The sequence below is a fragment of the Natrix helvetica genome, assembly GCF_964273705.1.
Source record: "Natrix helvetica genome assembly, chromosome: 16".
NCBI lineage: Eukaryota > Metazoa > Chordata > Lepidosauria > Squamata > Natricidae > Natrix > Natrix helvetica.
The window spans coordinates 9,661,689-9,685,870 of record NC_138563.1 but is presented as its reverse complement, the minus strand read 5'-3'; the positions used below and the strand labels follow the sequence as shown (position 1 = coordinate 9,685,870).

At 47.0% G+C, this 24,182-nt stretch overlaps 2 protein-coding genes across 6 annotated transcripts in view; both read right to left on the bottom strand.

The window, feature by feature from the left end:
* The window catches only part of CDC42BPG (CDC42 binding protein kinase gamma), a 101,987-nt gene extending 94,652 nt beyond the window's left edge, over window positions 1-7,335 (bottom strand). Inside the window, exon 1 of one of the 5 annotated variants that reach the window (XM_081967813.1) lies at window positions 7,090-7,335. In XM_081967813.1, the coding sequence (XP_081823939.1) occupies window positions 7,090-7,255 (166 nt within the window). In that variant the 5' untranslated portion in view covers window positions 7,256-7,335. The remainder of the gene's footprint in view (window positions 1-7,089) is intronic. The other 4 variants (XM_081967814.1, XM_081967812.1, XM_081967816.1 and 1 more) reach the window with 4 other exon arrangements.
* Window positions 7,336-14,812: 7,477 nt separating this feature from the next.
* The window catches only part of EHD1 (EH domain containing 1), a 28,105-nt gene continuing 18,735 nt past the window's right edge, over window positions 14,813-24,182 (bottom strand). The window contains exons 4-5 of the mRNA XM_081967818.1: window positions 19,179-19,343; window positions 14,813-15,609 (exon numbers count right to left, since the gene is read on the bottom strand). Of these exons, the coding sequence (XP_081823944.1) occupies window positions 15,085-15,609; window positions 19,179-19,343 (690 nt within the window). The 3' untranslated portion in view covers window positions 14,813-15,084. The remainder of the gene's footprint in view (window positions 15,610-19,178; window positions 19,344-24,182) is intronic.

The following is a 24,182-nucleotide window of genomic DNA, read 5'->3' as shown; positions in this document are numbered from 1 at the left end:
GGAATTGCCCCTCTCTCATTCCATGAGACAAATGCCACAACTTGAGTTGACTTTGCACCACCCACTTAACCAGGTCAGTGAAAATCTACCTTTGCACACCTATGTGACTTTACGCCTGACATCCTGTGATGGGACCTCAGCCAATGTTTAATGGAGCGTCGACAATGCCTGGAGTGATCCCGTCCAAATCGAACTGAATCCAGCCGAGCGTCTTAATAACGGCAATCCGGGGATCGGAGGCGGCCACACTGCTTGCGCATTTACGTAACACGGAAATACAACAAAACAGCGGCCACTTTGCTCATCCGTGTGTTTAGCAGAGGGGAATGTCCCTGCTTACGCACCAATATGGCACATTAGAGAGGGAAAACAACTCTGGAGGCTGGTCTAGAAGATCTTCAAAGTCCCTTTCCTTCCAATCATCCTATGATTCTATGATATCCCACCATTTGCAATATATTTGCCAATTTGGACTACTCTGTGGGTAGTCCTCAGTTTACGATGACAATAAGGCCATTAAAAATAGTCACGGGTCACTCTTGCCTGATCATTTCAAGCCCAGTTAAATTGGTTCCTGCAATACAGTTAGTCCTCTACTTATGACCCCAACTGAGACCAACATTCCTGTCGCTAACCGAGACAGTTATTGGGTGAGTTTTTGCCCCATTGTACAACCTTCCTTGCCCCGACTGTTAAGAGAATCACGGCAGTTCGTAAAACCGTTGTTAAGTGAATCTGGCCTCCCCATCAACTTTCCTGGAACAGAAGGTTGCAAAACCCAAGGTGTTGCAACCGTCATAGGTACATGCCAGTTGCCAAGCATCTGAAGTTTGATGGGGATGTCGCAATGGTCATTAAGTGTGGAAAAACGGTTGTGAGTCACTTTTTTCCAACTTTGAATGGACACTAAATGAAATGTTGTAAATCAAGGACTACCTGTGCTATTATTAGGCTGGGTGTGTTGGATGGACAGGATCCGAGATTAGGCTGTCTTGGCTTTATGGACCGCACCCTGTGAGTAAGCCTGAAGCTGGGGATGATGGGATTTAGGATTTAACATATAAAGAGGGTCGCAATCTAAATAGGAGCCAGCAGCCAAAAAAGCCAATGCAATCCTAAACTGCATTTACAGAGGGATACAATCAAGATCAAGGGAGGTACTAATACCACCCTATAAAGCCTTAGTAAGGCCACACCTAGAGTACTGGATCCAGTTTTGGTCCCCAGACCAAAAAAAAAGAGGTTGAGACTCTAGAAAGAGGGCAGAGAAGGAGCAACCAGGATGATGAGGGGATTGGAGGCTCAAACAGACGATGGACGGTTGCAGGAACTGGGCCTGGCTAGTCTAGGGAAGAGAAGGACCAGGGGAGACAGGAGAGCATCTCCCAATATTTGAGGGGCTGCCACAGAGAGGAGTTGGGGGGTCAAGCTATTCTCCAAAGCCCCGGAAGACCAGATGAGGAATAACGGATGGAAACTGACCAAGGAGAGATTCAACCTGGAAATAAGGAGGAATTTCCTGACAGGGAGAACCATCAACCCATGGAACAAAAGTTGCCTTCAGAAGATGTGGGAGCTTCATCCCTGGAAGCTTTCAAAGAGAGACTGGACTAATGGAGCCTTTCCTTGGGGCAGGGCCTCTGGTGGCGTTATTCAGATAAACAGAGTTGGAAGGGACCTTGGAGGTCATCTAGCCCAACCCCCCCCCCCCGCCCAAGCAGGAGACCCTACACCATTTCTGGCAGAGGGCAGTCCAGTCTCTTCTTGAAAGCTTCCAGGGATGAAGCTCCCACAACGTCCGAAGGCAACTTCTGTTCCATCGGTTGATCGTTCTCCCTGTCAGAGAATTCTTCCTTATTTCCAGGTTGAATCTCTCCTTGGTCAGTTTCCATCCATTCTTCCTTCTCTGGCCTTTGGGTGCTTTGGAGAACAGTCTGATGCCCTTCCTCCTCTCTCTGGCAGCCCCTCAACTATTGGAAGGCTGCTCTCCTGTCTCCCCTGGTCCTTCTCTTCCCTAGACTAACCAGGCCCAGTTCCTGGAACCATTCAGTGTATGTTTTAGCCTCCATCATCCTGGTTGCTCTTCTCTACGGCATTCCTGCCCCTCAGATAAAGATCCAACAGGTTCCCCACACCCCCGATGAAACAATGCCTTCAGATGGAGTCCAGGAAGGCTCCAGAATCTTGGCTGAGGAGGGTGGCATTTGATGGTTAGTGACTGGATGTATTTATTTAGTTAGTGCAATTTTCTGTTTGTTTATTTGAATTGTTTGATTGCTAGGAGTTTTTCTTTTGCACACTAGGCTGAATCACAGATTGATTGGGTAGTCTGTCTGTCTATTTTCTATTTATATATCTGTTATCATCTCTATCCATCCAACCACCCATCCTTATTCTCTCTATCTCTTTATTTATCTGTTATCATCTTTCCATCTGTCTGCCTATCATCTTATTATCTCTCTTTATCTACCTGTTATCATCTCTATCCATCCATCTATCATCAATCTATCATTATCACCATATTCTATTCTATTCTATTCCATATTCCATATTCCATATTCCATATTCCATATTCTATTCTATTCTATTCTATTCTATTCTATTCTATTCTATTCTATTCTAACCAACTATATTACATTAGAACCAACCAAAAGCAACCAACTTTTGATCCCTGTCTTTCTCATCTCGGGCAAACATGGAGATATGACAAGCCAACAATCCGGGGAATCTTGGCTTAGGAGTGGCCTGAGGGACTTCGTTGCATGCCCAGATGGACCAGAGACCTCTTACAACCAGGATGGCAGAGCAAAAGCTAGCCTTGATTTATGGATCCTTGCTTGTTTGCAAGCCAAAAGCCAGGATTCACGAGCTTGTGGGAAAGAAGCTTAAATAGTTGGCTTGTTCGTTTTTTACGGCAGTAGAATTAAATGAAAAGCTACTTCTAGGACGGTGCATATGGGGACCAGTGGTGCAATACTTAAGGGAGTAAACAAGCACCAGGGAAATCCGAATTGAAGTCCCCTTTCAGCCATGGAGTGCTTCTGCAGGGCTTTGAGACAGCCTACCTCGCAGGACTGTTGTTCTTGGCAGAAAAATATTTGGACAGTGGCCTTGAGCTCTTTTGAACCTAGGAACCGTACAAAATAAAATCATTTTCTCAAAGCGGCATAGAAATTGAATTGAGGCTGATGATTAGATCAGGGGTGTCCAATCTTAAGACTCGTGGACTTCAACTCCCAGAATTCTGGGAGTTGAAGTCCACATGTCTTAACGTGGCCAAGGTTGGCCACCCCTGGATTAATAAGGATGCCTCAGTTACCCTGTTGGCATCTGCTCAGCCTCACGCGCAGAAGCTGGAATTGCCACCGGGCAGCTACCAAAGGGAACCAAACCACAGATGCTCCCCGAAGAGAACCGGAGAAGCAAGAAAGAGTCCAGCAATGCAGGCTTAATTCAGGCTTGGCTCTTCGACCGCACTACGCAGTGGTTTGTTTGTGGGAACCCGGCCACTGCTGTTTGCCAACCTCAGCTTCCTGCTCAGGATGATTCATAGCCCCAATGAACTGTGGTTTCTTTAGCAAACACGTTTGAAATCTTCTTTACACCTTTCCCTTCGATGCACATCCAACCTGGCATCTGCTGGGAATTTACGATAGCCTTGAGATGGGAAAGTGCTTAGGGCAATGTTTCTCAACCTTAGCAAACCTCAGAAGTGTGGATCTCGGCTCCCAGAATTCCCCAGTCACCTTGATTTAAGATATAGGGACTTCAACTCCCAGAATTCCCTAGTAGTTGTGCTTTAAGATATAGGGACTTCAATTCCCAGAATTCTCCACTCAGCATGCTTCTAGAGCCATGGACTTCAACTCTCAGACTTCCCCAGTCAATGTGCTTTAAGATATATGGACTTAAACTCCCAGAATTCCCCAGTCAATGTGCTTTAAGAAATATGGATTTCAACTCCCAGAATTCCCCAGTCAATGTGCTTTAAGAAATACAGACTTCAACTCCCAGAATTCTCTAGTACTTGTGCTTTAAGATATATGGACTTCAACTCCCAGAATTCCCCAGTCAATGTGCTTTAAGAAATATGGACTTCAACTCCCAGAATTCCCTAGTACTTGTGCTTTTAGATATACAGACTTCAACTCTCAGACTTCCCCAGTCAATGTGCTTTAAGATATATGGACTTCAACTCCCAGAATTCCCTAGTAGTTGTGCTTTAAGAAATATGGACTTCAACTCCCAGAATTCTCTAGTACTTGTGCTTTAAGATATATGGACTTCAACTCCCAGAATTCCCCAGTCAATGTGCTTTAAGAAATATGGACTTCAACTCCCAGAATTCCCTAGTACTTGTGCTTTTAGATATACAGACTTCAACTCTCAGACTTCCCCAGTCAATGTGCTTTAAGATATATGGACTTCAACTCCCAGAATTCCCCAGTCAATGTGCTTTAAGAAATACAGACTTCAACTCCCAGAATTCCCTAGTAGTCGTGCTTTAAGAAATACGGACTTCAACTCCCAGAATTCTCTAGTACTTGTGCTTTTAGATATACAGACTTCAACTCCCAGAATTCCCCAGTCAATGTGCTTTAAGATAAATGGACTTCAACTCCCAGAATACAGCTGATTGGGGAATTCTGGGTGTTGAAGTCCACCCATCTTAAAGTTGCAAAGATGAAATAACACTATTCCAAAAGGCGCAAGTCTATGTAAAACACGCAGAGATCTTTCCTTTTTTAAAATTTCCCTGCAGCATAAGGGGGATGGGTGGTTCAACACTCTTTCAAAACTCCAGAAGCACCAACAGGACCCTGAAATAGGATAAGGTCTCCTGCTTGAGCAGGGGGCTGGACTAGAAGACCTCCAAGGTCTCTTTCCAGCTCTATTCTGATTATCTTGGGAGGGGCTCCATCCTCCCTCCCTCGGTTAATTACTTCTGGATTACACCGGAGCTCCATCGACTCACACCTCGTGTGCAAGGCTTAGCCAACAAGCACCCAATGACATCAATGACATGAGACGGGTGATTCGTGGGTATGTATGGTGGGTGAGCTGCAGCAGCCTGGCTCCGATGTTTCGTTTAGGGCCTGCCGGGATTCAGTTCTCCCTTCTGTGATACACAAACCACAATTCTGAGATTTCCCTTCCTACGAAAAGACACTCCCGGGGATTGTGTGAATGCGGGCCGAGAAAGTGGGTGCAGAGAGATTAGGCCATGGGGTTTTGGGTGGCCAAGATTGGCATCTGGGCAGTGTTTCCTACGCAGATTCCACCTGTTCTCGTCCTCCCAAGCCTGCCTGATAATTCTGTGTGACTCAGAAAGTGTCCTTGTTTTTGGAAACACAAAAGAAGGAAAGAAAGAAGGAATGAAAGAAGGAAAGGAAGGAAGGAAGATAGATCATTTGCAGAGATGGGCAAGAGAGAAGAAAGAAAGAAAAAGAAAGAAAGAAGAGAGGGAGGAGGAAAGGAAGGGAAAGAAACACAGAGAGAGAGAGAGTGGAAAGAAGGAAGGAAGAAAGGGAAAGAAAGGAAGGAAGGAAGGTAGGTAGGAAGGAAGAGAAAGAAAAAAAGGAAGGTAGGAAGGAAGGAAAAGGAAGGAAGGAAAAGAAATAAAAAGAGGAAGGAAGGAAGGAAGGAAGGAAGGAAGGAAGGAAGAGAAAGAAAGAGGAAGGGAGGGAGGGAGGGAAAGTGTGTGTGAGAGGAGTTTCTCCCATGTTTTGCTGGCTCAACGGACTACAATAACCATCCGCTCTGCTGGATGGGGTTTACAGAATCTGGACTGCATCCTCTCTATAGTTTTGCCTCTATCACTGTTTTTCCAACTTGGCCGACTTTTAAGAGGAGTGGACTTCAACTCCCAGAATTCCCCAGCCAGCACAGAATTCTGGGAGTTGAAGTCCACTCCTCTTAAAGGGGCCAAGTTGGGAAAACAGTGCTGCCTCACCAGCTGCCCACATTTCAGGGCTGGTCAAGGGAGGCATCCTTCCCCAAAGATTCACCCAACAGCTTATCTTTGCAGCTCTCAAGCCAGTGGCAATGAGTTCCGTAGGACTCACGACTCTCCCTAGCTCTCCCTCATTCGGAGGAGGAAAAGAAAAGCCCGATCCAGGAGGACATAAAGGGGAGAATGCCAGCTGTCAACTCTGGAAAGAGGCATCAGGGAGAAGGGTTGAAGGCGGTTTGGAGGGAGGCGCCCAGGGAAGCCAGTCCTGCTGGGAAAGAGGGAGGGGGCTGGATGCCCATGCCTGCCCCCCTGAATTCAGCTGCTGGAGGCGGGAGGGAAGATTTGGAGAAAACTTTTCAAAAAATGGGGTGAAAGCAGGTCTAGGAAGGAAGGAAGGAAGAGAAAGAGAGAGAGAGACAGTAAAAGAAAGAAAGAAGGAAGAAAGAGAGGGAGAAGGGAAGGAAAAGACAGGAAGAAAGAAAGATCATTTGCAGAGATGGGCAAGAGAGGGAGAAGAAAGAAAAAAAAAGAAAGAAGAGAGGGAGGAGGGAAGGAAGGGAAAGAAACAGAGAGAGAGGAAGGAAGGAAGGAATAAAGAAAGAAAGATAATTTGCAGAGAGGGAGAAAGAGAAAGAAAGAAAAAGAAAGAAAGAAACATCATTTGCAGAGATGGACAAGAGAGAAAGAAAGAAAGAAAGAAAGAAGAGATGGAGGAGTGTAGGAAGGAAAAGAAAGAAAGAGAGGGAGGAAGGAAGGAAGGAATAAAGAAAGAAAGATCATTTGAAGAGATGGACAAGAGGGAAAGAAGAAAGAAAGAAAAAGAAAGAAGAGAGGGAGGGAGGAAGGAAGGAAAAGAAAGAGAGAGGGGGAAAGGAAAAGAAGAAAGAAAGAGAGAGAAAGAAGGAAGGGGGACCTCTTCCAGCCAAGACCCCTCCCCAAAAGCGGGGTGGGCTAAACTCTCGAAGACCCCTCCCCAATCCTAGCCAAGCCCTCCCCCCTGACCTCCCTCCCTTCGCCTGGAGGCTCAGAAGCCACCACCGTCCCAGGCTCGCCCCGCTCCGAGGTTCCTCCGCTGGAGCCTCCGCACTCTGCACGTGCTCAGAAGCCCCCCACCCCCGATTCAGCCCCCGACTCACCCCACTCCAGGAACTGCTGGACGTTCCTCTCGCGGCGCAGAGGGGCGGCGCTGCATTCCTGGTGGACGCAGAGCAGGAGGTCGAGCAGCCCCTCCAGCCCCGCCGCCCCCTCGCCCCCCAGCAGAGCCCGCAGCCCCGCCAGCCGCCTCTCCAGCGGGCTGCACATGTTGGCTGCCCCGGCCGAGGAGGAGGAGGAGGAGGAGGAGGAAGACGCGGGCGCCGGGCCGGATCCTCCGCGGAGCCCGCAATGGGAGCAGCCCCAGCCCGCCGCCCCGCCCCGATGCTCGGGGGTTGGGCGCAACCCGACACCGGGCCAGGTAGGAAGGCGCGCCCGCCCACAGCGCCGCCCGGACTACAGCGCCCATCCTCCGCGGCCGGCTCAGCGCCTCCCTCGCCCTCCGGGACCCTGGGCGGCTCCCAGCTGCGGACAGCGCCCCGCGGGCGCCCGCTTGCAACTCTGCGCTTCATCCAATGGATCAAAGTTGGCTGGAGGCTCCCCCCCCCCTTTAAACCTTGAGGAGAACCACTGAAAGGTGTCCGAATCGAGCTGTGCCAGTTTCTCGGGTAGTAAAAGCCGCTTTCTGCCAACGTTTCTTTTTGTTTTACCCCCTGCTAGCATTTCCTGGTGGTCCCCTTTCCCTGCGCTTACAATTCAGGTTTTTTTTTTCCCTAGCCAAAGATCAGCCAGGATTGGTCAGCTGCTGCCCCCTAGCGGGGCTCTTGAAATAAAATCGAGAGGTCGAGGCAAACCCTACGTTAAAAATGTAGCCGGAGAACACCAGGATTGGAAGGGACCTTGGAGGTCTTCTAGCCCACCCAACCCCCTGCTCAAGCAGGAGACCCTATATCATTTCAATCAATCAATCAAATTAATCAGAATAGAGCTGGACGGGACCTTGGAGGTCTTCTAGCCCACCCAACCCCCTGCTCAAGCAGGAAACCCTATATCCTTTCAATCAATCAATCAATCAATCAAATTAATCAGAATAGAGCTGGACGGGACCTTGGAGGTCTTCTAGCCCACCCAACCCCCTGCTCAAGCAGGAGACCCTATATCCTTTCAATCAATCAATCAAATTAATCAGAATAGAGCTGGACGGGACCTTGGAGGTCTTCTAGCCCACCCAACCCCCTGCTCAAGCAGGAGACCCTATATCCTTTCAATCAATCAATCAAATTAATCAGAATAGAGCTGGACGGGACCTTGGAGGTCTTCTAGCCCACCCAACCCCCTGCTCAAGCAGGAAACCCTATATCCTTTCAATCAATCAATCAAATTAATCAGAATAGAGCTGGACGGGACCTTGGAGGTCTTCTAGCCCACCCAACCCCCTGCTCAAGCAGGAAACCCTATATCCTTTCAATCAATCAATCAAATTAATCAGAATAGAGCTGGACGGGACCTTGGAGGTCTTCTAGCCCACCCAACCCCCTGCTCAAGCAGGAAACCCTATATCCTTTCAATCAATCAATCAAATTAATCAGAATAGAGCTGGACGGGACCTTGGAGGTCTTCTAGCCCACCCAACCCCCTGCTCAAGCAGGAAACCCTATATCCTTTCAATCAATCAATCAAATTAATCAGAATAGAGCTGGACGGGACCTTGGAGGTCTTCTAGCCCACCCAACCCCCTGCTCAAGCAGGAAACCCTATATCCTTTCAATCAATCAATCAAATTAATCAGAATAGAGCTGGACGGGACCTTGGAGGTCTTCTAGCCCACCCACCCACTCCTGCTCAAACAGGAGACCCTCTACCATTTCAGACAAACAATTGTCCAGTCTCTCAAAACCTCCAGTGATGGAGCACCCATGATTTCTGGTGGCAAGCTGTTCCACTGGTTAATTGTCCTCACTGTTAGGAAGTCTCTCCTTAATTCCAGGTTGAATCTCTCCTTGATTTGTTCCCATCCGTTGTTCCTTGTCCTGCTTTCTGGAGCTTTGGAGAATAATTTCACCCCCTCTTCTTTGGGGCAGCCCCTCATCTACTGGAAAATGGCTGTGGTGTTTTTAAGCCAGAGTTTTGTCTGAGCCCAGTTCATTGCATAACTAGCCACAACTAGTTCATTGCACAACTAGGGTACATATTCTACACCAGGGGTGTCCAAACTTGGGAACTTTAAGACTTGTGGACTTCAACTCCCAGAATTCCCCAGTTGAAGTCCACAAGTCTTAAAGTTCCCAAGTTTGGACACCCCTGTTCTACACAACCGCTGCAGATTCAGAACCTGCCTCCTTCCGAATCGATGGCAGTTTTGTCGTTGTGCATTTATTAGCTTTCACTAGCCTAAGAGCCTAGAATTCAACCTAGAATTCAGGAGAAGGGTGGGTTTCAATTCCCAGAATTCCCCTGCCTGACAGTGAGAGCAACCAATCAGTGGAAGAGCTTCCCTCCAGAGGTTGTGGGGGTCTCCATCGCTGGAGTTTTTCAAGAAGAGACTGGGCAGCCCTTTGTCTGATACGGTGCAGGGTCTTTTGCTTGAGTGGCGGGGTTGGACTAGAAGACCTTCAAGGTCCCGCCCAACCATGTGATTGAATGAGTCAAACCCTCAGTCAGGTAGGAAGGCTTATTGTTAGGATGAAACAATATCGACACTAATAAAAGTGATTCACCCTCTTCTGCGTATTTTCCAGTTTTACAAGTGTGATTAAAAGGCAGAATTGTTAGGTGAATGATGAGTTATCTCACCTAACTTCTGTTGTTGTTGTTGTTGTTGTTGTTGCCATCAAGGACTAACACTTTACTCCCATGGTTGCTCTCAGCCATAAACCATGGTTAACGTCCCAAAAGGTCTGGGATCGCCCCAAGTCTTGCTTGTGATCTCTAAAGAAGAACCTTGTCCATTTGAAGATGGGTGGACTTCAACTCCCAGAATCCCCCTGCCAGAATGAAGTGTGTGGATGGCTGAGGAATTCTGGGAGTTGGAGTCCACCTATCATAAAAGTGGCAGAAGTTGAGAAATGCTTATTCAGGCATATTGGCTGAAGGGTTAAGATTCTCACAAATGCTTAGCTTGGTTGATGAATTGACTTGCGGTGTGAATTGACCAACGCTGTTTTAGATCCAAATTTTGATTGAATGGGAAGGAAATCGTCTGATTGACATGCTGAGTTGAGACACAGCAGGCCTGCTTCTCACAACTTATTATTTGACACCAGCCGAGTGTGTTTGTGTTTTGTGTTGTGCAAAATTAGTCAAGAATTTCAGCCCCTTTTCCACCTCCCAAGTATTTCTTCCTGATAACCTAAGTTTCCTTTCATACAAATTGTTCTGTACGGAAGGAAAAGCCATTGGCAGATGACATCATGGTGAGTCATTTTGCACTTCCGAAATCCTGCTGGGCACCGAGATCCGTTTCCCCACTGAATCAAGCTTGGGAAATCTGTGTGCGAAAGGGGAGCAGGATTTACTGACATTTTGGGAGTGCCAAACACACCTGGAACGTAAAACCCAACAAGACTCACCTCTCCTGCTCACAATTGTGGAGAAATTGCTTTTGACCATCATTCAGTCGGAGGGCACTTTTAAAAAAAGAAATAAATAAGAGGGAGCAGTCCCCAGAATTAGAGTTAAGAACCTAAGAGGTCCTCTATCCCAACCCCCCCCCAAGGCAACCTCAATTCTCTCTTGAAAGACTGTAGTGCAGGTAATCCTCAATTTGCAACCAGGCGTTGTAACAACAAAAAATGCCCATTCAGGAAAGTGTATTCAGCTTATGACTGCAAGATCTGTTTAACAACCAGGGTTTAAAAAAAAATCTGGTCTCATCTCATGGTGCCTTGACTTCCAACCTTAACTACTTACAACCAGAATTCCAGTACCAGTTGTATCTGTAGATGGCTCCTTGCATCATGGAGCATGCAGTTCCACAGGAGGAATTTCCTGAAAGTGAAAATAATTAACCAGCGGAACAACTTGCCACCAGAAGTTGTAGGTGCCTCAACACTAGAGGCTTTTAAGAAGAGATTTGACAGCCCTTTGCCCACAATGGTATAAGGTCTCCTGCTTAAGCAGGGGGTTGAATTCTATGATCTTGGGCAGGGGGGTTGGACCAGAAGACCACTGAGGTTCCCTTCCACCCTAGAATTCTGATTCTTCAGAGGCAAAAATTTTTCAGCTGCCTTCAAAGATTTGGTGACCTCTCAACGTTAAAACATTTTATTTTTTTGGCTTTTTCGCAGAGGGAATTTTCCAACTTCTCCATCTCTACTACAACTCTGGAGTTCCTTTAGTCCTCGTCTTACCATCATTTGTTTAACCACCATTTGCAGTTACAACAATGCTGAGGAAAGTTACTTGTGACTGGTCCTCACACGTACAAGCAGTCCTCATACTTATGACCGGTCCTTGCACTTACAACTACTGCAGAATCATCCCTGTACATGTGATCAAAATTCATGCGCTTAGCATTGCAACTGGCCTCCAGAAACTGGATCCGCTCAACGACCCCAGAAAAAAAGGTGGTTAAATCAGGTGTGACTTAGTTAATGACCGCATCACTTAGTGACCGAGATTCTAGTCCCAATTGTGTTCGCATGTCGAGGATTACCCAGTCTCCCATTGCTGCTTTGCTTTTTTAAGGTCAGACAGGATTATTTAAGTGTGGTTGATAACTGTTACCCACTTGGTAAATCTTAGTAACAAGAAATATTTAAAAGAATATCATGGAGAAAAAGCCCAAATAAATAAGGAATACTCTTATAAGTCAAAATTAAGCTTTGTTTTGGCCCTGCCTGTTGTGTAGTACCAGAGGGTGCCTCTTTCGTACACCAGGGGACAAAAAGAAAGAAAAGTGTACAGATATAACACAACACACTAAACCAGAGTTTTTCCAAGCTTAGCAGCTTTTAAGAGGCGTGGACTTCAGCTCCCAGAATTCCCCAGCCAGCATGGAGTTGAGGTCCACCCCTTAAATCATGCTGGCTGGGGAATTCTGGGAGCTGAAGTCCAGGCCTCTTAAAAGCTGCTAAGCTTGGAAAAATTCTGAACTAAACCAAAATCCAACCATCTTTTTTCCAGGCGGCTCTGAGAACCTGACCCCAAAGACGGCAAGATTTGGGTTGGACTAGATGACCTGCAACAGTGATGGCGAGCCTGTGGGACGTCTAAGCTCCCCCGCGGATGTGCGCCTGCCTCCCGCTGGCCACCTGGTTTTCGGGTCTCTATACTGCACATGCATTTTGGCACGCAGGAACAAAAAGGTTAGCCGTCCCGAACCTACAAGATCCCTTCCAACTCTGCTAATCTGTTAAAAGATTAAATTTCTAGTTTGGTGCATTGCTTAGAGCAGAGGTCACAATTTGTGGCTCTGGGGCTGCATGTGGCTCTTTTGTCCCTCTGCTGCGGCTCCCTGTCGCTCACAGTATGTCACAACCACCAATGCGCGACACCCCTTGGCACGCAATGTATTGAGCTTTTCCACCACCGGTAAATTTTGTGGCTTTTTGAGTGGGAAATGATCCAAACGGCTCTGTTGAGTGTTTAAAGTTGCAGACCTAAAAGCTAAAGAAACCACAATCAAGTAAATGTCAATCAGATCCCGAACACCTATTTCCTTCGTGTTCGCAAGCTGCATTCACGCAACAGGTGACCCCCCCCCATTACAGGATCCAACACGGTTTACCTTAATCATGGCTTGTTTGAAAAGTGCTTAGAAACACACCATTCCCCCCCCCCCAATAAAATTGCATTGCAAGCTACAGATGTAGCTGCAAACCCCCCACCCACCCAATATCAGTCTCCAATCCAAACATTTAACTAGGAACTACAGTCCCCATTATCCCCAGCCAGCTCAGTGGAAAAGCAATGTGGGAACAGGAGTTGTACATATCCGTAGGTCTCCAAGCAAAGGAGTGATTGAAACCAATTCTGTCTTTGACAAACAAATGCTTCTATTTTAAGCCAGACCATAAATTAATTTTTCCTAAAGTTGCCAAAGGGTTTCTAAAGATATTGGGAATACATTATGGGTTGTGTGGCTTTTTAAAAAAAAATGTACTTTTTTTTTTTTTTTTAGAAAATTTCTGCAACGCAGTGGATGCTTTTAGTTTGCAGAACAATTTGTGGAGAAAACACAGGCACTTAAACAAGCAGAGGGATCGAGAACAAGAAATGGGCAAGGGCTGAAGTGTGCAAAGCCACAGTTGTGCAAAACACAAGCTCCTAGGAGGTGTGAGGGATTTATTTACTCTCCAGCTTTTCCAAGATTCAGGAGGTTGAACGCCAAAAATTTGAAAACTGAATGGGGGGGGAGGGGGAGGACTCAAAATCGTTCCTGCTTTTGGGGACCACCTCCCCATCATGCCCAATTCGGCCCCAGCTGGAATTTCTGACCAGGCTTGCAAAAATCAAACCCAACCCGAGCTTCTAGCCCTCCACATTCAAAGTGAGCCCCAGCGGGGAAATAATAATTTAAAAAAATATATTCCAGGAAGCATCTGTGGGGGCTGAAAATGGATGTGGAATGGACAAGCGCTGGATTTCGGGGACGACAAATATCCAGACGCAGAACTCTTGAATTCAGCTTTTAATGCAGGGGACAACAGGTGGAGATTAGAGAGATTAGAGATTAACTGGGATTTGTGGTTAGAAGTAAAATGAGGGCTGGCCTCCTTTTGCGAAGAGGGGGGTAGAAATGCAGCTAATCTTGCCCCTCCCAAATCTTGGGCTACACCCCAGACTGAAAGCCACTCATAAACCAGCCGTCCCTAAACAAGATAATAGCCCAAATCCCACAATTCTCAGCAATGACCATATTTGCTAGGGAATTCTGGGAATCTAAGCTGATTCCTCCCCCACCCTCCAGGAAAGCATTTAAACCCATCAACCTTTCCTTCCGGCCAACATGAAGATTCCCAATTCAATCCCTAAGTGAATCTCCCAGCAGTGTGTCCCCTTCCAGACTCCGTACTCTCTTGCAAATCCATTCCGTGACTAGTTAATTGGGTCTGGGGCCCCAGAGATAACAGGATCGGCCCTGCAAAGAACTGGGAGGTGGGGATGGGGTCCCTCCTGCTTTGCCTCAATGCTCATTCCAAGTCCTGCCCCCCTCCCCCCATATGCTGCCTATGCCTCGGAGCCCGCTCTGCAGGAGTGTTTCTCAAATTCAACCAGATTTAAGATGGGTGGACTCCAACTCCCAGAATTCCCCAGCCAGTCAAAGTCCACCCCAAAGTTGGAAAACATTGCTGTGCGCTGACACCTTTTTGGCTTCTAACCAAAACTATGTCCTGGATGCTGGCTTGTGCCCAAGGATGTTACAGCCACTCCGGAGGAACCCTGCTTCGCTGCCAGACACCATTTAGGGCCCCCAAAAGTGAGCAATGGCAACGAGAACATGAATCCCTCCTCCGGAAAAGGGCGAAGGGATAAGGGTGGGAGAGGAGAGGGACTTCTGGCACAGATGCGGTGAGTGTGGACTTTTGCAGGCAGTGAGGATGTGTGCTGAGCGGTGGCCCAATTTTCCTCTTCGGTAACGGGTTCCAGGAATAAGGATAGGCTTAAAAGGGGAGAAAGACCACCGATTCTCCCTGGAAAAAAGAGAGTCCTGCTTGTCTCGTCCTGGGACAGCCATCCGGCTTGTGAAAAAACACACCCTGTCAAAAGATGGTAAGAATCTGGTATCAGCTATCCCCACTTCCCGGATCCCGCAAGGAATCCCAGGATTATATTCAGGCTAAAATAAAAAAGCGAGTCATTTTTTTTCCCGCACACCAGAGAAGATTATACAGCCTTAAAACATTGTATTACACTTTCTTCCAGGAGACAAATGCACACGCACATATATATGCAGACATATCTATCCAAGTGTAGATATATCAATATATATATATCAGAACATACAGTATTGTACATTTGTGAAAGGCTGGGCAACTCGGCTTCACGCAGAGCAGGGATGTTTGAACGTGGTCCCTCCTGCGAGCAGTGCTCGGGCATCTCCCACCCAGAGCACATTGCTGCGCTCGCCCTGTCCGTCTGGAGGCGGGAGGATGGGGTCATTCGTGCCTGCGCTTGGAAGGTGGCACCAGGTGAGAAGGGAGTTCAGCCGGCAACTCATGCCCTTCCAGCTTGACTTTGATAAGATGGTTGGCCAGGGCGAACTCCTCGTCGTCCAGCAGCCCGTCTTTGTCCACGTCGGCCAATTTCCAAATCTTGCCCAGGACAGTGTTGGGCAGCTTGGACTTGACCATCTCCTTCTTGGCGCTGGCGCCTGTGATCTTGCCGTTGACGGGCGAGAGGGTGTAGAAGATCTCGTCGTAAGTGGGCTTGTCCTTGCTGACCACCCACTCCACGTCGTCGATGCCCTCGCCGGCGCCCTCGCCGTAGCCGTGACCGAAGGGCCCGTTCATGGTGCCCTCAAACGCCCCACCCTTCACCACCTGGGATGGCATCTGCGACTCCTCCTGGCGCACCATTACCATCAGCCGGGCGATGTCGTTGGCCAACATGTCGTCCACCGCGTCCAGCAACTTCTGCTTCAGCGGCTGGAACTTGCTGAAGTCCTGGGTCAGAAGCAGTTCCTGAGGACACACAAACACACCGAGTTGTGACTTTGGGCCAAGGGACAACGGCGGGATGTGTTGACTGGTTGGAGAGGTCAACTCCAGGGTTTCTCACCCCCAAATCTACAGGGGCCCAACTAGGAGGACGTTGGAGCTTTAACTGCCCTTCACAAGAGTTTGGTGGGAAACAGTCTTCAATTTAACAATAGCCCTTATATACCGCTTCACAGTCCTTTTACAGCCCTCTCTAAGCGGGGTTTAAAGAGTCAGCCTCTTGCCCCCAACAATCTGGCTCCTCATTTTACTGGAAGGATGGAAGGCTGAGTCAACCTTGAGCTGGCCAGGATCAAATTCCTAACTGTGGGCAGAGTTAGCCTGCAATATGCATTCTAGAAGGGAGGGAAGGAGGGAGGAAGGAAGGGCAATACCACTTAGACTTATATGTCGCTTCACAGTGCTTTTACAGCCCTATCTAAGCCGTTTATAGAGTCAGCCTCTTGCCCCCAACAATCTGGGTCCTCGTTTTACTGACCTTGGAAGCACAGAAGCCTGAACCAACCTTGAGCCTAGTGAGATTTGAACTGCCGAATTGCAGGCAGCCGGCAGTCAGCAGAAGTAGCCTGCATACTGCACTCTAACCACTGTGCCACCACGGTTCTTTGTGTTCATTTAGTGACCATTTAAAGGTTCGGTCGGAATTTCTGGCTCCGATCCTCCAAATGGTAGGAAAACAGTCCAGTCGCAGCTTTGGCAATGACTCAGTGTGTCAACTCTGAAGATGACCTGGCCATTTTGGGGCTTCAGGGCTGCCACAACTGGAGCTGTGGGAGGGGGGAGTAGAGATAGCCGGGGTGCTGTAGCCAAAATAAAGTGCTTTCTCTTGGGAGCCAAGGACATTCCCACCAGGTGTCCAGAAGGAGGGGACTGGAGTCATCTAGCAACTGCACTGTATCCTGATTGGAGCATGGGACTGATTAACCGGGAGAATTGAAAGAACTTTTAATTAGGTGAAAATTGCAGGAATATTTAGAGTCGGTTTTCCACCAGATCTGTTCCAATATGATACATCCAAGAAAACTATTCTTTGAGGCATCTATCTGCCTCGGAGTATTGATTGCTATGGGTGTATTACTTGGAACCTTGAAACAGCCTCCACACACCCCAGTCCCCAAGAGTCCTCACCTTACAACAGTTTCACTTAGTGACCATTCAAAGTTACAACGGCACTGAAAAAAAGTGACTGTTGCAACCTTCCGACAAGCCAGATTCACTTAACAACCATGTTACTAACAACCGCAGCAATGATTCCAACAACTGTGGCGAGAAAGGTCGTAAAACGGGGCAAAACTCAAAACTGTCTCGCTTAGCGACAGAAATTTTGGGCCGTAATTTAAGGACCGCCTGTCAGCATTCCCAATATCATACAGGATTAAATCAGAGTCCAAGGCAGAGCTATCCTTAAAGTTCCAATTTAAAAGACAGACATGTTGGCACAAACTGTGGAATCCCGAATCTGAAAGCTTCCTGGGATTCCACCCAGTTGAAAGTTCATGATCTTATCCCCATAAATCCATCACATGGTCCAATCTTCTTCGGCCACGCTGGCATTTCCACCCATCTAGTTCCGGTCAGATGCAGAGGTGCGGAGACAAAAGATGACCTTGATTTGTAGAAAGGAATGACAACAACACATTCCACAATTCTACTCCTTACTATTCCCCCTCCCAATTACTACACTAATGAAACAGCACAGTGAAATAATAGAGAGTGTGGCAGGCCAAAGATCCTAAAAAAGGAATATGACTGCAGGGCTGACACCGGAGGTAACATGACCAATCCACATTGCCTTCCTATCAGTTTTAACTTCTATAATCATTTAATAACAGTTGTACTAACACTTGCAATACTATTAATTGTTCGTATCGCCAGTATGAACCAGTGGTCAGTACTTTTAAGTTTGATAGTAATTAGTAACTTTAATTTTTATTCAATACTAGTTTGGGAAAAAAAACACAAATAAAGACTTCTATTTTCTGTTTTGGCTTCTGTTTTCTATTCCATATTTTATAGAAATCCAATTCTTCTCTTTCTTTTAGTTCCATGGGGTCATTTTGTCCATCTCTGCACATCCGAGTACTTTTCTAATTATTGTTTCGTCTGCAGGTGTATTGATTTGTTTCCAGTTTATTCCAGCTTATCCCATCACTGGCCATTGGGGGCGAACATCTGGCCCTCGTGAATCGGGTACACAATTTCGGCGTCCTTCTGGATGCCCGGCTGTCCATGGATGACCATGTGACAGCCCTGGCCAGGGGGCGTTCCACCAGGTTCGCCTGGTGCGCCAATTGCGTCCCCTATTGGACCGGAGCGCCCTTCGCACAGTCACTCATGCACTTGTGACGTCCCGGCTAGACTACTGCAACGCTCTCTACATGGGGCTCCCCTTGAGATGCACCCGAAGGCTGCAGCTGGTTCAGAATGCGGCCGCGCGGGCAATCTCGGGAGTCTTTAGCTACTCCCACGTAACACCTCTCCTGCGCGGGCTACACTGGCTGCCTGTGGCTTTTCGGGTGCGTTTCAAGGTGCTGACCATCATCTTCAAGGCGCTCCATGGCACAGGACCTAGTTATTTGCGGGATCGTATCCTGCCCCATACATCCCTTCGGCCGATTCGCTCACACAGAGAGGGACTCCTCCGGGTGCCGTCCACTAGGCTGTGCCAGCGGGCGACACCCAGGGGAAGGGCCTTCTCTGTGATGGGCCCGACCCTCTGGAATGACCTTCCCCCTGATATTAGAACAACCACAAACCTCCGCTCCTTCCGTCAGAAACTCAAAACCCACCTGTTTCAGCTAGCCGGCCTGGCCTAATTCCAGCTTTCCCACCTCAGTTTTATTTTTAAATTTTTATGATTGGTTTTATGGTCTAAGTTTTTAATTTTTATAAATTCGTACAGGGGCTATTTAATCTAATTTTAGCTATGTATACTATTGTTTGTATGGTTTTTTAAATTTATACTTGTACACCGCCCCGAGTCCCTTCGGGGAGAGGGGGCGGTCTAGAAATCTAATAAATTAAATTAAATTAAATTAAAATTTGTGCGAAAGCAATCCTAGCTTGCAGCGAGTACGTGTATAATGTACTGAATAAATATAATACGTTATAGAATACAATATAATGTATTGAGACTTTTTGTCCATTTTCGGGTCTAATATTCCTTTAATAAGAATGCTTCCGGTTTCAATTCTGTCTTTTGCTCTGTAATTTCTTCCAGCCATTTCTGAATTTTGCACCGATATTTCTTTTTTGATGGGGCACGTCCACCACATAGGGTAGAATGTTCCAGGCTTGTGGCTACATCTCCAACATTTGGGAGATAAAATGCTGATACAGAAGGCAGCATAACTATTTTATATGGTTACGTTTGTCTTGTTTTTTTTCTTTGTTCTCTCTTTTTTGTTTTTAAAGATAAAAATGTTTAATAAAAACTATTTTTTTAAAAAAACACATGACCATGCGTGATCCCATTGAGGCACCCTCCTCCCACGGCTCCCCCCCCCCCGGGGCGGCCTGACTCAGATTATTACCTGCATCTTACGGAGGCTGGGAAAATCTCCAGGTGAGATCTGGTGCTCCCGCTCGATCTTCAGGTAGATCTCACCCAGGTTGTTCAAGAGCTCCTTCTTCTTGCTTTCCTTGCCGAAGACGTTGGGCATTTCCTTCTTCAAAGAACTGATGATGTAGGCGTGGACCTAGCAAGAAGCAGACGGGAGACGGTGAGGGGGGGGGCTCTCGACAGAGTCACGCTGGACTGGCGGAGGGCATCAGAACAGTGGTGCATTGCTCTTACCGTCGCTACTGGTACGCCGCTTACGGGGCAGGTTCTGGAGAACCGGTAGCGGAAATTTTCAGTAGTTTGGAGAACCAGCAAATGCCACTTCTGGCTTGCCACGCCCCCATCTATTCTCTGCCTCCCGAGTCCCAGCTGATCGGGAGGGAATGGGGATTTTGCAGTATCCGTCCCTTGCCACGCCCATCAAACTACGCCCATAGAACCGGTAGTAAAAAAAAAATGAATTTCACCACTAGGACCGTTCGTTTAGCAACTGTTCAAACTTATGAAGGCACTAAAAAAGAGGACTTATGGCTTGGTTTTCACCCTTATGACCAGCGCACCCTTCCTCGTGGTCACGGGATCAAAATTTGGGTGCTTGGCAACTGGCATGTTATTTATGACAATGGTAGCATCTTGGGGGGGAGGGGGGAAGTCATGGGGACATCAGCTGCAACCTTCTCCGCCAAGCAAAATCTAAGCAGCAAAATCTGTAGGGAAAAACAGACTTTGCTCAAGCAGAAGATCCTTGCAGAACAACATAGCTAGAAGGCACCTTGGAGGTCTTTTAGTCCAGCCCTCTTGCTCAAGCAGGAGACCCTTACAAAATAACAGTTGGAAGGCACCTTGGAGGTCATCTAGTCCAGCCCCCTTGCTCAAGCAGGAGACCCTTATTTCTTCTTATTTCCAGGTTGAATCTCTCCTTGGTCAGTTTCCACCCATTGTTCCTTCTCTGGCCTTTGGATGCCGTGGAGAATAGCTTGACCCCCTTCCTCCTCTCTGGGGCAGCCCCTCAAATATTGGAAGGCTGCTCTCCTGTCTCCCCTGGTCCTTCTCTTCCCTAGACTAGCCAGGCCCAGTTCCTGCAACCATTCATCGTCTGTTTGACCCTCCAGTCCCCTCATCATCCTGGTTGCTCTTCTCTGCACTCTGAGTCTCAACATCTTTTTTTATAGTGTGGTGACCAAAATTGTATGCAATATTTCAAGTGTGGCCTTATAAAGTGATATTAACACTTCATGTGATCTTGATTCTATCCCTCTGATAATGCAGCCTAGGATTGTATTGGCCTTTTTTGGCAGCTGCAGCACACAGCTGGCTCATCCCTAAGTCGTTGTCCCACTAGGACTCCAAGATCCCTCGTAGAGTTACTGCTGTTCACCTAGATGGCACCTACTCTGTACCTGTGCATTTGGTTTTTTCTTGCTTTACTGTGGGACCTTACTTTTCTCACCAAAGAATTTGTTGGATAAGACCCAAGTGTTCAGACTGGACTGGATCTAGGGCTGCTATAAAAATAAATCTAAAACAAATAAATAAAAATAAACCTAAGAAGGGGGCAGCCCTTCAAACCTGTCAGTGCAATGGGGTTGACAGATTGCGCCCTCAGTCATGTCTTCCCATGTCTCTCACAGGGGGTCAGAACATTTGAAAGGGTCAAAAGAGGCCTAAAAAGAATTCAGATCCAAATTGTGAGGAATGCTGTGATGGTCATAAGTGCGAGGACTGGTAACTTTTTCCCTCATTACTGTCATTCGAGTCACCCTTGTAACGTCAAACCGCCACTAAACTAATGGTTGTAAGTGAAGGACTACTTACATCACCTTGTGAATTCCCCTGTTGTAACTCCGAATGGTTGGTGAACGAACAGTCGTAAGCCGAGGACTATGTATTAAGTGAGACAAGTGATTGCCCTATTTCTGTAAGGCATTGTCCATTAATCTCAGCTGGGGAATTCTGGGAGATGAAGTCCATACTTCCTAAAGTTGGTAAAACCTGGATATGTGTAGGAGGGAGGGGAAAACCCTTGCAAAACACAAAGGAAGTTTTATGAAACTTGACAAGACCAGGAACTCAGAAAGGGAGTTTTCTGGAAATGTTTTATAATTCCCTCAAAACTTCCACAAAGATCAGATTTTGCTGTGTGCTGCTACTCCTTTTCATTGGCCGCATTTATTTTAAAAGCACATATTGTTCTTTGGGTTTTTTTTTTTTTGATTCTGCAAAACTCTCAGAAAAAGGGTTTGGTTTTTTTTGTTCTTTAGCATATCAAACATTAATTTTGGAGGGAAAGCAAAGACAAAAAAAGGAAGAAGTTCTCCTTTTGCTGGGGATGCATGTTACAAAGTTCAAAGGTTAACTGGGATTTAACTGCAGGGGGTTGGACTAGATGACCTACAAGGTCCCTTCCAACTCTGTTAATATGTTAAAGATTTCACTTATGATTGTTGTGCATCAATTGAAGTGTATCCAGACTACTGTACGTGTGAGCATTGCTGCAAAAACAAAGGGCCAATTTAAGGTCCGAGTTGAATTTAAATTTTAAATCCCAAATTTAAGGGAATTCTACCCACATTCCACTTGCCCAGGTGCATCGTTCATTTTTATTCAATGGAGTCACTAATGCAGATTCTGCCCCCCCCCCAAAAAAAATATTAAAGGATCCTCTGTTGAAAAATGTGTGTTTTTCCACAAAGGGAGCTTTGAAGAGAGTTGTGCCCTAGAAGGCTTCCTCACAAAAACAGAAAAACATCCTAAAAATAGGATGAGTTTGGTGGGAAATTTTCTAAGCCAGCCCTACAGTCTCGGCTTTTTGGAATTAATACCCCCAAAAGGCCCGATTTTCTATGAACGAAGCTAGTACAGACATGCAGTGAAAGAATAAATAAAAACACATCTAATTTTTAAACTTTAAAACTTGGAAGAATTTTTTTTTAGGAAGTCAGCGGTAATGGACATTTAAAGAAAAGTCCTTGAAAAGTTTAAAGAGAGTCTTTGACTTTTGCGCTTAACAACCTTGGCACAAAGGTTGTTAGATCTTTTAATCGGTGGTTAGAGAATAGATGTAAGAATTAATAGTAAAATGATGCGCTATTAAATGAGAAACGGGGGGAAAGGGGGAAAACAGAAAAGAAAATATTAAATGTACAAGTATATATTCAAGAGAGGGATTATAAAGGGGGAAAAACATAGTTAGGATAGATTAGCAAAGGGAAGGGAATAAGGGAACAAGCCACCATGGGTCTTGAAGTTGTTGTTTGGAGACCTTTGCTTTAAGGGCAGGGGTGTCTCAAGGCCCACACACACACACACACCCTGAGGTCAAACACAACCCTGATACGGCCCTCAGTGGCATAGAGGGTTTGACCTGCTTTAGGGGACTGGCCAGGGTCCTTCCTGCCTGCCTGTGTAAGGAGAGGGAGGGGGCGGTGTCAAGAAAGGAATCAGCCTGGAATCGTTACATTCTCACAAATGGTTTAAATCCTTTTGAATTCTCTTAACTTTTCTCTGCTAACCTTTAAACGAGGCTATTTTCTATGGGTAAAGGTTCCCCTGGCACATCTGTGCTAGTCGTTCCTGACTCTAGGGGGCGGTGCTCATCTCCGTTTCAAAGCCGAAGAGCCAGCGCTGTCCAAAGACGTCTCCGTGGTCATGTGGCCGGCATGACTCAATGCCGAAGGCGCACGGAAGGCTGTTCCCTTCCCACCAAAGGGGGGGTCTCTATTTTCCTACTTGCATTTTTTACAATTTTTTAGTTTAGTTTAGTTTAGTTTATTTAATTTATAGACCGCCCCCTCTCCCCGTAGGGACTCAGGGCGGTGTACAGACCATTCATAATCAAAACAATAACAATGGCATAAGACATAAGACATGAAACATAAACAACTCACACAGACGGTCTGTTATAAAATCCCAAAACCAATTTAAATATTAAGAACAATTTTAAAACCCGTTAAAACCCCAATATAAAATTTAAAAAGCCATCCAGGAAGGTTTGAATAGATGTTAAATGCTGTTACGATTATGGTTGTAATTAGGCCAGACCTGCTACTCGAAACAGGTGGGTCTTGAGTTTCTTGCGGAAGGAGCGGAGATCAGAAGTGGTTCTAATATCGGGGGGGGGGGGGGAGGTCGTTCCAGAGGGTCAGGCCCATCACAGAGAAGGCCCTACTCCTAGGCACCGCCCGCCCGCACTGTTTAGCGGATGGTACCCGGAGGAGGCCCTTTCTGTGAGAGCGGATTGGTCGCAGGGATGTGTGGGGTAGAATGCGATCCCGCAAATAACTAGGTCCCGAGCCATGGAGCGCTTTGAAGATGACAATCAACACCTTGAAACGCACCCGAAAGGCCACAGGTAGCCAGTGCAGCTCGCGCAGGAGAGGTGTTACATGGGAGTACTTAGTACTCCCCATAATAACCCGCGCGGCTGCATTCTGGACCAGCTGGAGCCTTCGGGTGCATCTCAAGGGGAGCCCCATGTAGAGAGCGTTACAGTAATCAAGGCGAGAAGTCACTAGGGCATGAGTGACTGTGCAAAGGGCGTCCCGCTCCAGTAAGGGACGCAATTGGCGCATCAGGCGAACCTGATGGAACGCCCCCCTAGCCACGGCCGTCACATGATCATCTAGCGACAGCCGGGAATCTAGGAGGACGCCCAAATTGCGTACCCTATCCACCGGGGGCAGTTGTACCCCAATGGCCAGAGATGGAACACATTGGCTACAGCGGGGCGCCGGTAGCCACAGCCACTCCATCTTTTACAAGCAGTGCTTTCGAACTGCTAGGTTGGCAGAAGCTGGGGCAAGTAACGGGAGCTCACTTTGATACATGGGACTAGGGATTCAAACCGCCGAACTGCAGACCTTTCTGATTGACAAGCCAATGAGCCACCGTGTCCCATTGCCTGTTTCCTACAGGCAAGACCAATAAAATCAGCCTAACTGGAACTTAACTATGAAGTGGTATACTGGTAGTCCTT